We start from the raw sequence: 16,794 nt of genomic DNA, 5'->3' as shown, positions 1-16,794 counted from the left end.
CCCTTTTATCTCCAAAACTGGCAGAGATAGGTCCATAGTTACTATTGAACTTGCATAGGAAGTCATATACTGGCAATTTTACTGTGACCTTGAAATTGACCTTTGACCTTCTTTTCACCATGAACTGAACTTTGCAAATTTTGCTTCCCTTTTATCTCCAAAACTGGCAGAGATAGGTCCATAGTTACTATTGAAGTTGAATAGGAAGTCATATACTGGCAATCTAAATGTGACCTTGAAATTGACCTTTGACCTACTTTTCACCATGAACTGAACTTTGCAAATTTTGCTTCCCTTTTATCTCCAAAACTGGCAGAGATAGGTCCATAGTTACTATTGAAGTTGAATAGGAAGTCATATACTGGCAATCTTACTGTGACCTTGAAATTGACCTTTGACCTACTTTTCACCATGAACTGAACTTTGCAAATTTTGCTTCCCTTTTATCTCCAAAACTGGCAGAGATAGGTCCATAGTTACTATTGAACTTGAATAGGAAGTCATATACTGGCAATTTTACTGTGACCTTGAAATTGACCTTTGACCTACTTTTCACCTTGAACTGAACTTTGCAAAATTTGCTTCCCTTTTATCTCCAAAACTGGCAGAGATAGGTCCATAGTTACTATTGAACTTGCATAGGAAGTCATATACTGGCAATTTTACTGTGACCTTGAAATTGACCTTTGACCTTCTTTTCACCATGAACTGAACTTTGCAAATTTTGCTTCCCTTTTATCTCCAAAACTGGCAGAGATAGGTCCATAGTTACTATTGAAGTTGAATAGGAAGTCATATACTGGCAATCTAAATGTGACCTTGAAATTGACCTTTGACCTACTTTTCACCATGAACTGAACTTTGCAAATTTTGCTTCCCTTTTATCTCCAAAACTGGCAGAGATAGGTCCATAGTTACTATTGAAGTTGAATAGGAAGTCATATACTGGCAATCTTACTGTGACCTTGAAATTGACCTTTGACCTACTTTTCACCATGAACTGAACTTTGCAAATTTTGCTTCCCTTTTATCTCCAAAACTGGCAGAGATAGGTCCATAGTTACTATTGAAGTTGGATAGGAAGTCATATACTGGCAATTTACTGTGACCTTGAAATTGACCTTTGACCTACCTTACAATGAACTTAACTTTGATTGCACCATTTTTAGTTATATATATTTTTTGCATATTTTGAAAATTCTTGTTGATTGCATTTTTACAGCTTGTCAAGCACAAGACTGGTGGCTGCACCCCTTATTTTGTGTATGTGGGGGTCTATACGAATGCGCTTGCTCCAGCTGGTGGTACAATATTCGGAGGCGGTATCGCCTCTCTGATCCTCTAGTTTTTATGGATGACATCCTCTGGGGACCCCAAAATCGGTGTGAGCGGGCGAAAAAAAAAAAAAAACAGTCCAAAAAAAAAAAACCTGCTTAAGAAAAGTTACGTTTTCAGTACACAGCTGGAAACACTAATTTACCACAGAAACACGTATCAAACTAACAATATGTCTTTATCCATGTTCTCAAAATATTAAAGCATTGTGAATATGGCCTATTTCATAGAAAGGTAAAAAATCATGAATATACCTTCGTAGAAAGGTAAAAAGTCATGAATATAAGCTGCATATTACCAAATCTATTTAAGGTTATTTCTTGCATTCTGTTGGTATAGCAATCAATAAAACAAATATAATAGCGTGTCTTTATTTGTACTCTCAGAAAATTAAAGCATTGTAAACACTTCACAGAATTGTTTAAAAAAATGAAGCAAAGATAGGCCTAAGTTTCCTACTACCAAATCTAAAAAAGGTAATTTCGGTCGATGCCATTTTGTCTACTTCGACTCACACGTAGCAGCCAACTATCGGGCGGCCTGTCCGACCTTCAGTCCACCAAATACCACGACGCTCTTGTCGACCCTTTTTTCGCTACAAAAAAAAACCTGGTATGTGCTGCTTTGGACAGTATGTCACTGAAATTTTCCGGGCGATGATCGCTGGCCGCGGCCAGCCTTTCGTATAATTGTAAAAGGGTGATATCTCCATGACCAATATCAATGGCAAACCAATCCAAAACGACGACCCCGTTCTCTTTATGACTTTAATTGTCGTGTATTTTGAAATTAATGCTAGAGATGAATTTGACGGCAAAGCTGCCATATTTCCGAGTGGTGATAATACGCATGCGAAGAAAGCTCATTTTCCGCACTCGGAACTACTCGGATGTCTTCGCAGTTGACAATGACAGTATGGAGCTTGCGAAATTAGCCGAGGATTGCCGATTGCATTTTCCGGCAAATTCAATAGAGACGTTTGCGACAACCGACTTCCTTGGGGGGGGGGGGGATTTTTTTTTTTTTTTTTTTTTGGAGAGCGGACGAAAATCGGTGCGCGCGCAGGATGTCATCCATAAAATTAAAAAAGTGTGGCCTTAAGGGAAAAAAAAATTGAAGTTGGGGAGAAATTACTGTTGAGTGTAGGGAAGTTGATAAGTGCTTTTACATTACAACGTTATAGTAGATGTTTGTTTACAGTCTTTGTAAGTCAGCCATGTGATTGTATCAGCCAGAAAGGAAATATAAACTGGAAAAAAAAAGTGAAAATTCATAAGAAAAAAAAACAAAGAAATGCAGTGTTTTGGGAAGTAGTTCTTTTGTGGAAATTTTGCCGGCACATGTGTTTTTAAAGCTCCAGTGCCATGTTTTCATTAGATTTGCAGTATCAGTACTCATTTTAGATTACCTCAACTTGTTTGAGAAATTAGATATAATGCAATCTTTACTCTTTACCTACCGTCTATAACTTGCGAATTTTCACCACAGAAACCAAATCTTTTTAAAAACCCTCTAGGTCCTTTAAACAATTCACAAGCATTTTGGCTAAAATAAGTTATTAGTACCACCAGCGTGTACGCTGGCGGTACTCATGGTTTTAGTCCCGACCCGTCTCGTACGGCTCCTGCGGCTCCGCCGGCTCCTGCGGCTCCGCCGGCTCCGCGTTCTGGCGCCGGATACAAGTCACCGTTACCGCTTCTCCTCCTAGACCGCAAGGGCTCGTGTCCCCATCTCTTGGATTTAGGTCACATATAATCTCAACTTGAACCCCCTGGTTTTTTTGTCTCAATTGGCGCAATGGCCTGGGCTTGGCACTCGTTGAAATGCACCCTTGTCAAAATTTTTGAAAATTCAATGCCAAATATCTCCCAAACTGAAGGAATTATGGGAAAAATTTCTATAGAAGTCTGACCGAAAGTCATATGTGAAGATTCCAAATATGCTCTTGGATTTGACCTTTGACCTTTATTTCAAGGTCAAATGGGCCAAAATTTTCTAAAAATGGGAATTTTTTTGCAAAAAAATATTTGTTTCTGCCAGTTTTTAGAAACTACACAGACCTAAGCTCTCATATTACAGTGGGGGGTTACAATTAGGGACTTATTTCATTTTCAAAAGTTTGGGGTCAATCAGTGCATTTTCACGGGAGACACAGCCATTAGGAAATCTAATGGCAAAACTGAAAACTCTCCATAATTCTCAAACCAGAAATGACTTATGTAGACCTATGGCTTTTTGAATTTTGTAGAACTTGATAAGCGCTATACTGAAGGTGGTATCCTTTTTTTTGTTTCGATATGGTTTAGGAGTTGTGCTATATCAAATAGTACAATGTTGCAATATTCATGGGTGAAAATAAAATGTGAAATAATCTAAAATTAGCATAGTTACTATTGAACTTGAATAAGGAGTCATATACTGGCTACCTTACTGTGACCTTGAAATTGACCTTTGACCTATTTTTCACCATGAACTAAACTTTACACATTTTTAATCCCTTATACCTCCAAAACTCACAGAGTTTTGCCTATAGTTTCTACTGATTTGAATAGGAAGTCATATACTTGCAATCTAACTGTGACCTTGAAATTGACGTTTGACCTATTTTTTACTATGAACTGAACTTTGCAACATTTCAGTCCCTATAGTTACTATTGAACTTGAATAGGAAATCATATACTGGCAATCTTACTGTGACCTTCGAATTGACCTTTGACCTAATTTTCAACATGAACTATCTTTGCAAAATTTTGTTCCTTTATATCTCCAAAACTGGCAGAGATATGCCCATTGCTACAATTGAACTTGAATGGGAAGTCATATACTGACAATATGTGAAATTGACCTTTGACCTATTTTTTACCATTTTTTTTACTATGAACTGAGTTTTATGTCTCCAAAACTGGTTGATCAAACAATTTTTACAAAGGTTATGCAGTTTTTCCCTTCTTTTGGCATATTTTAAGAACTGGTTTATTGCAATTAGTTAATTTTGTCAATCACAGCACAAGTGGTGGTGGTGGTGGTGGGGCTTACTCCAGCTGGTGGTACAATATCCGGAGGCGGTATCGCCTCTCTGATCCTCTAGTTTTTATTGTACCACCAGCGTAGGCGCTGGCGGTACCCATGGTTTTAGTCCCGACCCGTATGTTCCGCCGGCTCCTGCGGCTCCTGCGGCTCCGCCGCCAAGTCACCGTTACCGCTTCTCCTCCTAGACGGTAAGGGCCCCTGTACCCATCTCTTGGATTTAGGTCACCTATAATCTCAACTCGTTCCACGTAAAATTTGGGCTTTGTCGGTATTGGGGTCTAGGTGTGGCACTCATTGCAATGCACCCTTGTCTAAAAATGGCAAAATTAAATGCCAATTATCTACCCTACAGAAGGAGTTATGGGAAAAATTTCTACAGACAGCTTTCCAAAAGTCATATGTGTAGATTTCAAATATGCCCTTGGATTTGACCTTTGACCTTTATTTCAAGGTCAAACGGGCCAAAATTTTCAAAAAAATGAAATTTTTTACGAAAAAAATTTTTTTTGCCCTGTTATTCAGACACCACATAGACTTTACCAATGATATTATTGGAAAGTGTTACCCTTCGGGTCATCTTTCATCTCCGTGAATTTGGGGTCAATCAGTGCATTTTCACGGGAGTAGCGGCCATAAAGTACCTAAACTGAAAACTGTCTCTAATTTGGGAACCGTTAATGCTAGAGACCCATTCTTTTTTGCATTTTGTAGAGCATGTAAAGCCCAACACTGGAGGTGGTCTCCGTTTTTTTGTATTCCATACGGTTTTCAAGTTACGCTGTATCAAAAAGTACATATTGGTGGTGAAAGCAAAATGTGCAGTACGGTAATGGATAATAAATTTTGAACTCTGGAAAAATAATACATAAGGCTTGGCAAAGCAGACAACTTGTGGTCAAAAATGACATTATTTCATCAAATTTGAACTTCTGGAACTTCAGAGCACCTCTTATTTTAAGAATTTTGACCAAAGTGATGTTTTCTTTATTTTAATTAATTTTTTTCTGTAGGAAATTTATGGCACATTATGGTAACTCCAAAATTATAACAATTAGTCCCTTATATCTCCAAAACTGGCAGAGATAGGTCCATAGTTACTATTGAAGTTGAATAGGAAGTCATATAGTGGCAATCTTACTGTGACCTTGAAATTGACCTTTGACCTACTTTTCACCATGAACTGAACTTTGCAAATTTTGCTTCCCTTTTATCTCCAAAACTGGCAGAGATAGGTCCATAGTTACTATTGAACTTGAATAGAAAGTCATATACTGGCAATCCAAATGTGACCTTGAAATTGACCTTTGACCTACTTTTCACCATGAACTGAACTTTGCAAATTTTGCTTCCCTTTTATCTCCAAAACTGGCAGAGATAGGTCCATAGTTACTATTGAAGTTGAATGGGAAGTCATATACTGGCAATCTAAATGTGACCTTAAAATTGACCTTTGACCTACTTTTCACCATGAACTGAACTTTGCAAATTTTGCTTCCCTTTTATCTCCAAAACTGGCACAGATTGGTCCATGGTTACTGTTGAACTTGAATAGGAAGTCATATACTGGCAATCTAAATGTGACCTTAAAATTGACCTTTGACCTACTTTTCACCATGAACTGAACTTTGCAAATTTTGCTTCCCTTTTATCCCCAAAACTGGCAGAGATAGGTCCATGGTTACTATTGAACTTGAATAGGAAGTCATATACTGGCAATCCAAATGTGACCTTGAAATTGACCTTTGACCTACTTTTCACCATGAACTGAACTTTGCAAATTTTGCTTCCCTTTTATCTCCAAAACTGGCAGAGATAGGTCCATAGTTACTATTGAAGTTGAATGGGAAGTCATATACTGGCAATCTAAATGTGACCTTAAAATTGACCTTTGACCTACTTTTCACCATGAACTGAACTTTGCAAATTTTGCTTCCCTTTTATCTCCAAAACTGGCACAGATTGGTCCATGGTTACTGTTGAACTTGAATAGGAAGTCATATACTGGCAATCTAAATGTGACCTTAAAATTGACCTTTGACCTACTTTTCACCATGAACTGAACTTTGCAAATTTTGCTTCCCTTTTATCCCCAAAACTGGCAGAGATAGGTCCATGGTTACTATTGAACTTGAATAGGAAGTCATATACTGGCAATCTAAATGTGACCGTAAAATTGACCTTTGATCTACTTATTATCATGAACTGAACTCTGCTAATTTCTTTCTCTTTTAACTCCAAACCTGGCAGAGATAGGTCCATAGTTACTATTGAACTTGAATAGGAAGTCATATACTGGCAATTTACTGTGACCTTGAAAATGAGCTTTCACCTACCTTACAATGAACTTAAATTTGATTGTACCATTTTTAGTTTCATATATTTTTTGCATATATTGAAAATTCTTGTTGATTGCATGTTTACAGCTTGTCAAGCACAAGACTGGGGGCTGTGTCCCTTATTTTGTGTATGTGGGGGTCTATACGAATGCGCTTGCTCCAGCTGGTGGTACAATATTCGGAGGCGGTATCGCCTCTCTGATCCTCTAGTTTTATTTTATTTATTTGTTTATTGTATGGAAATATCCATGTTTGAATTTTTTTTCAATATCTTTTAACCAGCTAATGTGATACTTGTTGCTGTATTTCAGTATGGTTTTAACCTGGTGACTGCCCACAGTCAGGCCATCAACTGTATAACTCTCAGTCTCAATCACAGGAGTTTAAGGTAGGTTATCTTCCTTTGTATTGGAGTTACCTAATAGAATTATAGAACTCTCACTGTACTTCAGTATGGTTTCAGTATCAGCCGTGTGATTGTGTCAGCCTGAAAGGGATTATAAACTGGAAAAAGTGAAAGTAATAAAAAAAAAAAGAAATGTTTTGAGAAGCTTCTCTTTTGTTGAAATTTTGCCGGCACATAGTAGGCCATTTTCCTTTGCCTGGGACTCAAGTAAAAAAATGCAAAACTCCTGAACTCATTCAAGTTGATCAAAGTTATTTACTAAAGAAATTGAATTTATTATTATTGATATTTAATTAGGTTTTTAATTTATTTTTGTTGTGCAATTCCAGGACCAAAGCTTTAGTACTAGAACTTTTAGCAGCAGTGTGTTTAGTGAGTGGGGGACATGAATTGGTGCTAGCAGCCTTTGACAATTTTAGAGATGTAAGTTTTTTTTTTTAATTAAATCAATTAAATACATCTAATTGTAATTTCAATTTATCCAGACATTTGTATCATTCATGTGCAACTAATTGTAGTATATTAATATACATTTTGATTTTTATTTCATAAATAAGCATTTAAATTATTATATAAAAAAAATTAAGATGTGATGTTGGGATATGCTTGATCAGAAATTTAAAAGTTACATAATAAATGTTAATTAAAAGGATTTCAAATTAATTTTAGGTGTGTAACGAGCGACACCGGTTTGAAACACTGATGGAGTATTTTCAAAACTATGAAGAATTCCATGTAGATTTTATGGTGAGGAGTAGAAGATGGCATTTATGCATTGTTTGTTAAGAACAGCAAAAAAAAATATATTTCATTTTTTTTTTTTTTTTTTTACTTGTATGTCCTTCAGAATTTACATTTGAAACGTGATAGAAATTACAAATAGTTGCTTTTTTTTTTTTTTTTTTTTTTTTTCATTTGTAGAATTCATGATTTTCAGTTGAGATTTGATGTCTGTGATTTTTGTAATATTTGCATTTACATGGATTTAAATCTGTAATATCTTGTATGTTTTAAGTTAATTATGTCAAATGATGGATTTGGAATTGCAGGTAGCTTGTATGCAGTTTGTGAATATTATTGTCCACTCAGTAGAAGACATGAACTTCCGCGTCCATTTACAGTACGAGTTCACAGTCATAGGACTCGATACATTCTTAGAAGTAAGTATCTTCACATTGTTTAGCCTTCACATTGTTTAGCCTTTGTTTTGCCACCTTTATTTTCAAATTTTCATTCATGCTAGCTTGTCATTTCTGAACTTTAATCCTACTGGAAGGTTGCCGCACCAAACACAAATTTAAGATGGGGTTATGAAGTGCACCACATAATCTGGAGGGTGGGATGTGCATCTAGATCTGTGCTTCACACAGTCGACTTCATTCTAAATATAATCATATGAAGAACTTTTATACTTGGTTTATGGTATTACCATTATTATTACAGTCAGTTTATGATATTACCATTTATTTATAGTACACTCTGTATCACATAACAAGAATAAGGTCAGTATATCTCTTTTTCCTCTTCTTTCAGAAATTACGTCTCACAGAAAGTGACCGGCTTTCAGTTCAAGTTAGTGCTTACTTGGACAATATGATAGATGTGGCGGTGCTACTTGATGACTCTGAGGCCAAAGCAGCCGCCATTGAACATGCCAATGAGATGGAGGAAGAGCTCTCTAGGGTAAGGAGGATGGATTGTGCTTTTATTGTGATTGAAGATATTTCACCGGGTGCATTTTTACATGAAAACTTCAAGAAATCATTTTTCATAGCTGAGACAAAATTGAGAAAAAAAGAAAAGGGCTGGATCAAATTTTGTCATGATTTTGAAATATTTTTAAGATAAGCTTTTTCAATTCCATCTTGTATGTTTGTTTTTGAAGTAATAACTGAAGGCCAGAAAAGTTTTTTGACAGTAGAAGATATGGATAATTGTAAATAACTGAATATTTTATTATTTCATGAATTATAGACAGTGGAAAAAATGCAAGAGATTGAAGAAGAATCAATGGCGAAAATAGGTAGGTTGTCTTAGAAGAAGATGGTCTTAGACAGTAATCATTGTGAATGTAGAATAATGATTGATATTATTATTATTTGTTTTTTGTTGTTTTTTTTTCATATAATATAGAATATCCTTTTATAAAACCTAAGTAAACTATTGAAATAATATGTAAAAAAAGAGATATTCATGAAATGTTGCATTTGTGTTTTTGCCTCCCAACAAAATATATTGTTGTACTTTGTTATTTTGTAAAATTCTATGTGGGGGAAAATTGGTAACATATTGGCTGTAATTGTCTTTCCAGTGGAGTTAGAAAAACAGTTAACAGATGCTTTAACTAATAATGAAGAATTACAGGTAAGGAAGGATTCTTTTAGTTCGTGGTGGTGTAAAAATGAATAAAATAAAATAAGGACCAATAAAATTTTATGAAATATAATAAATGGTAAAGAAAATGAGGTGAGTTATTTGCCCAAAATAATCCATAAGACAGATTTTGCTTTGTTCTTCTTTTATTGCATCTTCACTTAATTTTATTTATTAATTGAATTGTATCTGAAATTTGCTTTGTAATTAGGAACAGAAAATCATCATGGACTTCTGAAAGTGTTCAGTTATCTTTTATCTCTATAAATACTGCCCCATAGAGCTTAAATTATATATATATTTTTAGAATTGTTTAAAAAGTTCCAGAAATAAGTTAAAAAGAAAGAAAACATAAACAGCAAGAGATATTCCATCACAAGTTGTTTTATTTCACAGAATAAAACCAAAGAAGCTGAACTCCAAATCAGCACTTTACAGAGGACAGTGACAGAACGAGAGTCTGATGCACAGTCGCAATTAAATCTTTTAAACCAACACAAAGAGGAGCTGGAGAAACTACGGAAGAGTTTCAAAGGTAATTTTGACTTTTGGCAGATGTTAAAGGACATTTCAACTTGGAATTCTAATTACCTCATTATTCTGAATAGCTCATTATTTTCTGCAATTTACATTCATATTGTGTAAGTTTTTTCATTACCAATTTTAGGTAAATCAAAAATTTACTTATTTTTAAATATGATTTCCATCTGATGTTAGTAGAAATCTTTGTATGGCTTTGATATGCAAAATGTTATGCGTGATGATTTTTATTGGGCTCTATTAGACTAAAAAAATAATGCAGCAGCTAAAGGAAATAAGGTAGTTTATAACTGTGTAACTAAATAAAACCTTACTAGAAAATTTACTCAACACAACATATTTGAATTTTTTCTATACATGAAAAGTAAATAATGATGAACTTTCTTCATTTCAGGTGGAGCTTATGTACCAGGAGCTCCAACCCAATCTACAGTGGCACCCCCTCCACCACCTCCTCCCCCACCCCCAGGACCAGGGGGTCCACCCCCTCCACCTCCACCACCACCACCCCCAGGGCCAGGTGGAGGACCCCCGCCACCCCCTCCTCCCCCAGGGATGGGGGCACCAGGCATGCCGGGTAAGTGTGACCACTTTTAAACAGTGTGGTTTACAGCAAGTTTAGTTATAACTAGCTTAAAATAATTTGGTAGAGCAATTTCTTATAAACTTAGGCCACAACAAATGATCCAATTCAAGTTATTTATAAAAAAAATTTATAAAAAGAATGCACCTCCTTGTACAAAATGAGTAGGGGTGGCTCCCATAAACCCATTTAATATTATCCAAGCCCACAACTTTAACATACACAGTTTTCACAAAGACCTCGGTTGACCTCTAAAGGCCAACATTCAGGTGTAGGAGTAGTTGTGTGACTCTTTATTTTTTCAGTGGAAAAATTATTAATCCTTCAGATAGATGGTTTTTGAATCATTAAAAATTGTATTTCTGCGTAACAGTTGTGTTTCTTTTACTGTTACAGTATATACGATAAGTATAGTGCAGCCTGCTTTTTAATTTTGTTGCTACTAGTCAATGGGGTTGTTCTTGATTTTAAGAATTTATGACTTGTGAAAAATACAGTTTGGGCAAAATTGATAATTTTCCCTGTTGAAAAGATCTAGCCCAGTATTTACTCAAAGAATTCTAATGCAATTTGCAAGATAGACAGTTATGTAGGAGAAAAAGAAGCAGTTACTGATTCAACTGAATCTGGGTCTTGCAATATTAAATAGATAGTATGTTTTATATAATTATTGTTCTTTTTTTCTGCACTTGTTCAGTGCTCTTTATTTTTATTTTTTGCTTTATATAATTAAATTTTTATTGTTTTCCAGCCATGCCCATCAAGAAGAAGATAACCCCAAAGTTCAAGCTTCCATCTCTAAACTGGGTCGCCATGAAGCCACAGCAGGTGAAGGGAACGGTCTTCTCAGAGCTGGATGATGAAAAATTGTACAATGTAAGTTAATTAGGATTAATATTTATGGGGCATAGGCAAAATATGTGTGTAGGTGGGATTACTACATGGCATAAATGGCATAAATCTTTTTTAAGTGAAGAGTATGAGTCCGGAGAGAGAGAGAGAGGGAGAGAGAGAGGGAGAAGGGGGGAGGGAGGGAGATTCAGAAAGTGAGAGATGTGTATGTGTGGAGAGGGAGCTATTTCAATAGCTAGTACGAACAAAGTTGATTTTTTTTCAGCATGGCTTATGCTGCCATAAAACTGTCCTGGAAATGCACCTTCTCCGTAATACCATATCTGAATTTGAAAAAAGAAAAAATCCAACTTAAATTTAATTTTCCAAATCGATATTCACATTTCCTAGTATTTAGCTTGGATCTCTGACTGTTTCAGGAAATAGATTTTGATGATTTTGAATGGTGGTTCAGGGTTTGCACAATAACAAAAGCCATAGATGTGACATTCTGTATTTATGTAGTAGCATATTGTGTTTATAACTGTAGGGTTTGCAGTAAAGTGTTGACATTTCAAAGTGTTTTCTTGGTTGTTTTCACTATATATATACTTACAATTTGGCAGTCATTTGCTTAAAAGTACTGTACTATAATATAAAGTACTGTTTTGATAGAAAAACATTTGGTTGTAACTTGTCCTTATTTTCGCAAACTTTGAAATGGAATGAATTGGTTGTGGTTAGTTTTTTTTTTCTTCAGTACGTTTTTATTTTCATATATGTACATTTTTTGTAGATAATACACATTTGCAGCACATTGGTTTAACTTGGAAATCACTCTTAACCAATTTTGCAAAACCTTTATAACCTTTTATTCACTTTGAATTTATCTTTTGAAAGTATTCTTTATCCAAAATTTGAAATGGGATTAATGTATGCAACACTAATAACAAACTGTCTGTTGAATTTGCACAATAATTTACTGTCAATATCTGTTTTTATTCTTGTTCATTTATTCATTCATTACTCAGTAAAAGGAAAAAAGTGTGTGTTTTTGATCTGTTTGCCCCCATGATGAAGTCTTTGGCCTGAAACAACCCTTGTAATTAAAAAAAATGGACCAAACAGGCAGATTTTGTTCATTTACTTTTTTCGTTTCAAATTAAACATATATATATTTTCAGGTGATTGACTTTGACAAGTTTGAGGAGCAGTTCCGTGTGGGTCTCTTGAATCCCCTCGATGCTCCAGATGGCGCCACCCCACGCTTGATGAAAAAGAAGAAACCTGAGAGCATCACGCTTTTGGAAGGAAACAGGCAGAGGAATGTCGGTGTGTAGAGAGAGAGAGAGAGAGAGAGAGTGTGTAGAGAAAGTGATAGTTTACCACAAGATATAATTTTTCTGTTATCTTTAATCTGTAACATTTTTCGCTGATATTTTTCAAAAAGTGTTCTTATATATTGAATCAATTACCAAGAATGGACATTGCTATTTTTGCTATCTTCTAAGGTCTCCTAAGTCTGCCAAACTCAGCACAGAAAAGATTAGCAGGTCACGTGCACTGTATCTCATTTACGCAAATCATAAGTGGAGAGACTAAGATTGTGCTAGTTGTGCTTTACTTCTAGTACTGCCATTGCAATCATTACACCTACAAGAATGCACAGAAAAAAACAAGGTTCTGGACTTTTATTTTCCAAAACAAACACCCTTGATGGATCACCATCTCTTAAGTGACCCCTTTATTTTATTTCATTGCATTACATTTCATTTTACAGCAATTACAAGAAGGAAGATTGACCTTAGTGAAGAGGATATCGCCAGGTTTGCTACGGCCTTTGATCTCAAGAAGCTCCCCCTGGAATATTGCGAGATTCTGCTACGGATTATTCCAAATGAAGTTGAGGTAAGATTAACTGTTTTTAAGTTGATTTTTAGAGGAAAGTATATCCATGTTAGTGCTGGTTGGAAAAGAAAACAATACCTAAACCAGGTGCTTTAAACCAGGCAAGCAGTTTTGCATATTTTTTTTTATGCATCTTTTGTTGTTAAAAGAATAGTTTTTTTATATATATGAAGCATGCATTGAAAAAATATAAAGATTGCAATGTCAAGATATGTCAGATGTTAAATATAACGGTATTTGGGTAGATCCTTAATGTAAGCAGCCTGAATACTTTTTACCTTAACTTTCATTATTATTTTATTTATTTATGTAACCGCTATTTTATTAAATATTTCTTGATTGCTTCTTTTTAAATATTTCAATGGTACAATCCAACTGTTTTAAGTTGCAAAAAAATAAATACTACTGAAATTGTATTAATAATGTTACAATTTAATGTACTCACAAAATTTAAGGTAGCAGCTAATGGGTTATTTGAAGCGAAGAGTATTTTAACAATTTTCAAGCAGATGGTATGTATTTTGAAGTTTTTATCAATGTCAAATATGCATTGATGTATTGATCTGGGTTTTCTTCTCAGGTGAAGAAATTTAAAAACTATGAGAAGGATATGAAACCTTTAGAAGTTTTGTCAGATGAGGACAGGTTCTTGATAAGTGTGAGTATTATTGAAATATTTCTAATGCTTTCTTTGTGTATGTTTGTGTGTAAGATAACAGAAAAAGTTAAGGTTCATTTAGCCAATAGATATGCATTACCATATAAAAGCACCACTGTGTTTAAAAAGTGTAGCTGAATAAGTTTTGTATTGAAAAGTACACGGCTGGTGTATGTGTGCGCGCGCTTGTGCATACTCTCCATCTAATATATGTCACTGTGTTTTCATACATGAATGTACATAAAAAATGTAAGATATGTATACTTACGTGTTCATGTTCGTAAATTTTTTTAATGGTGTAAATTACAGCTAAAGAGTCTTAATTAATTGATTATTTGCAAATATCTCTAACTTCAGTTGATGAAAATGGAACGACTTGGTCAGAAACTCACCATAATGAGTTTTATAGGCAATTATGGAGATATGGTCCACACTATACAGCCTGTGAGTATATGTATTTTAATTATGTATAGTATAGAGATAGAGTTACTTTTGAGACAAGTAGTCCATAAAGAATGGAAAAGATTGCAAGAATTTTAATATTTACTGCACTGTTATCTGCTTAATTTATTTATCTATATGGTTGATGTATTAAAGCTGACACACTTGTTTGTTTTAAAGAGATATATTTTAATTTAAGTGGTCTTTTAAATGGCGGATTACATTTTCTATAAAATAGCAAATTTAAGGAAAAAATACATATTTACTTTTTTCAGCAACTCAACTGCATCATTGCTGCCTCCATGTCCATCAAAAATTCTGTCAAGGTGAAGAAAATGTTGGAAATTATTTTAGCCTTTGGCAACTATCTGAACAGCAGCAAAAGAGGAGCAGTATACGGGTTCAAACTACAGAGCTTGGACACTGTGAGTAAAAATATTGTTAGTCCAGAGAATTTTTTGTTAGTTATCAAGCAAAGGAGAGAGAGAGAGAGAGAGAGAGAGAGAGACTAAATGTTAGTTATAGTCCAGAGAATGTTTTTGTTGTAGATTATCAAGCAAAAGGAGAGAGAGAGAGAGAGAGAGAGAGAGAGAGAGAGAGAGAGACTAGTAAAAACCATTTACCCTTCATCAAAGGGAATTCATGAGAGGTCAGACAATAACCTCTCAACTTCCAGAGCTCACAAACATACATAGCATCAGCTTGACAATAATTTCTAATTATAAATTTCTTATATTATAAAAAACGTTATCTCTTAATGATTACAGCTGGTGGACACGCGTTCCAATGACAGGAAGATGACGTTGTTACATTACATTGTTCTTACAATTGAGGAGAGGTTCCCAGAGCTGTCAAACTGGGAGAACGAGCTCAGATATATTGAGAAAGCAGCTGCAGGTGAGGTTTTTTCTCAAGTTCAAGTTTATTCAATCATACAAGTTGAATATTTTCAACATATAGATACCAGTGCTGGGTGCAGAATGTGCTTATTGTACACTCCCATTTTATTAAAAGAGGCATGGCCTTTCAGTAATCATCAACAAAATTGATAAAATTTGCCGTGTGTGTGTGTGTGTGTGTGTGTGTGTGTGTGTGTGTGTGTGTGTGTGTGTGTGTGTGCTCTTGTGCACGCATTCTAACCGAGGACACACACCCGCCCGAAACCCACTAACCGAGGACACACCTCCAACCGAGGACGTCCTCGGTTGACATAAGCAGTGGAATGCATAAAGGGGCCCATTTCAAGTTAGGTGGTGAAATTTGACGCTATTCTGAGCCAGTCCTCGGTTATGCTGTATAGCGCGGGCCAAATTCCCGCCACGAGTGTATCAGAAATACTGTCCAACTTTTTGTCTGAAATCGGGCTATACACACGCGTCCTCGGTTGTGCTGTTAAGGGCGGACCAAATTCCGCGTCCTCGGTTGTGCTGTAAAGGGCAGACTAAACTGAAACTAATGTTATATCTCAGATGTCTATATATTCAGTAAGTTCATATTTTTAAACTAAAGGTCTTTTTTTTTTTTTTTTATCAAATTAAGCTCTCCTAGGCCGTTACGTAACTACATAACTATCATCGCACTGTACATATTACGGCACGCTTCTTTATTAGTACAACTGACTTGGAGTGGTTTAAATAAAGAAGAACTGTCTGAATTTGTGGCTCACTCGGTAGATCTTAGGACCGACAATCTTTTGAGGGTGCAAGAATTACTCTGAAGTATCAAATAAACGTACGGTACGTTAATTAATTTTCCAAATTTCTTCCCGCCGGTACGCTCCATTTTCACCCAGTACGCTTATTAATTTTTCAAAAATCTTCCACCCGGTATGTTTATTAAATACCTATTGTACCGGTGGGAAATAACACAAGTACAAGTCACGCTTTTTATTTTCTTAAATTGAAGTATAATGAGAAGAAAATCGAGATCTCAACTCATTACCTACTGTTCTACAAACAGCACTGGAAAGTAGGTCAAGCGGAAGTCGCTCTCTGAACACAACAGTACATGCGTCACCTGATTTCAGTTCCTATAAATAGACGTGCTTTCCCTTCAACAGTGACAACTACTCATGTACATCGATCGAATGATGCAATGTCGCAGGTGATAGGATCATATTTATAGCTAAGGAGGTCATTTCAAGTGCAGCAAAGAAGTTGTGCCTGTTTTCAAACGTCAATTATTTCATGCCGATTTATGATTTAAACGATGTTAAATCACATTTCTATGTAAGATAAACCCTTAGGAGTTTACAGGTATGCAAAACGAACCTTATATCTGAGAATAAATTTACTATGAATAACGTCTCCGTATGGCTCTCGGAGGCGGCTTAGGTGCGACATATCTGGGTTTT

General features: G+C 35.4%; 1 protein-coding gene across 2 annotated transcripts in view; it reads left to right on the top strand.

Moving 5' to 3' along the window:
* Positions 1-16,794, top strand: part of LOC106153143 (formin-like protein 2) — a 53,619-nt gene that overhangs the window by 25,715 nt on the left and 11,110 nt on the right. For both annotated transcript variants that reach the window (XM_087012882.1, XM_087012881.1), the window contains 16 exons: positions 7,013-7,089; positions 7,437-7,530; positions 7,777-7,854; positions 8,157-8,267; positions 8,641-8,790; positions 9,082-9,130; positions 9,419-9,471; positions 9,877-10,015; positions 10,415-10,597; positions 11,355-11,479; positions 12,619-12,766; positions 13,215-13,342; positions 13,923-14,000; positions 14,358-14,444; positions 14,717-14,866; positions 15,209-15,338. In XM_087012882.1, coding sequence (XP_086869008.1) covers positions 7,013-7,089; positions 7,437-7,530; positions 7,777-7,854; positions 8,157-8,267; positions 8,641-8,790; positions 9,082-9,130; positions 9,419-9,471; positions 9,877-10,015; positions 10,415-10,597; positions 11,355-11,479; positions 12,619-12,766; positions 13,215-13,342; positions 13,923-14,000; positions 14,358-14,444; positions 14,717-14,866; positions 15,209-15,338 — 1,780 coding nt within the window. The remainder of the gene's footprint in view (positions 1-7,012; positions 7,090-7,436; positions 7,531-7,776; positions 7,855-8,156; positions 8,268-8,640; positions 8,791-9,081; positions 9,131-9,418; positions 9,472-9,876; positions 10,016-10,414; positions 10,598-11,354; positions 11,480-12,618; positions 12,767-13,214; positions 13,343-13,922; positions 14,001-14,357; positions 14,445-14,716; positions 14,867-15,208; positions 15,339-16,794) is intronic.

This window comes from Lingula anatina, chromosome 5 (assembly GCF_051362555.1).
Source record: "Lingula anatina isolate TDL-2025a chromosome 5, LinAna3.0, whole genome shotgun sequence".
In the NCBI taxonomy this organism is placed as follows: domain Eukaryota; kingdom Metazoa; phylum Brachiopoda; class Lingulata; order Lingulida; family Lingulidae; genus Lingula; species Lingula anatina.
The sequence above is the reverse complement of the archived record's forward strand: the minus strand, read 5'-3'. Positions and strand labels throughout refer to the sequence as shown.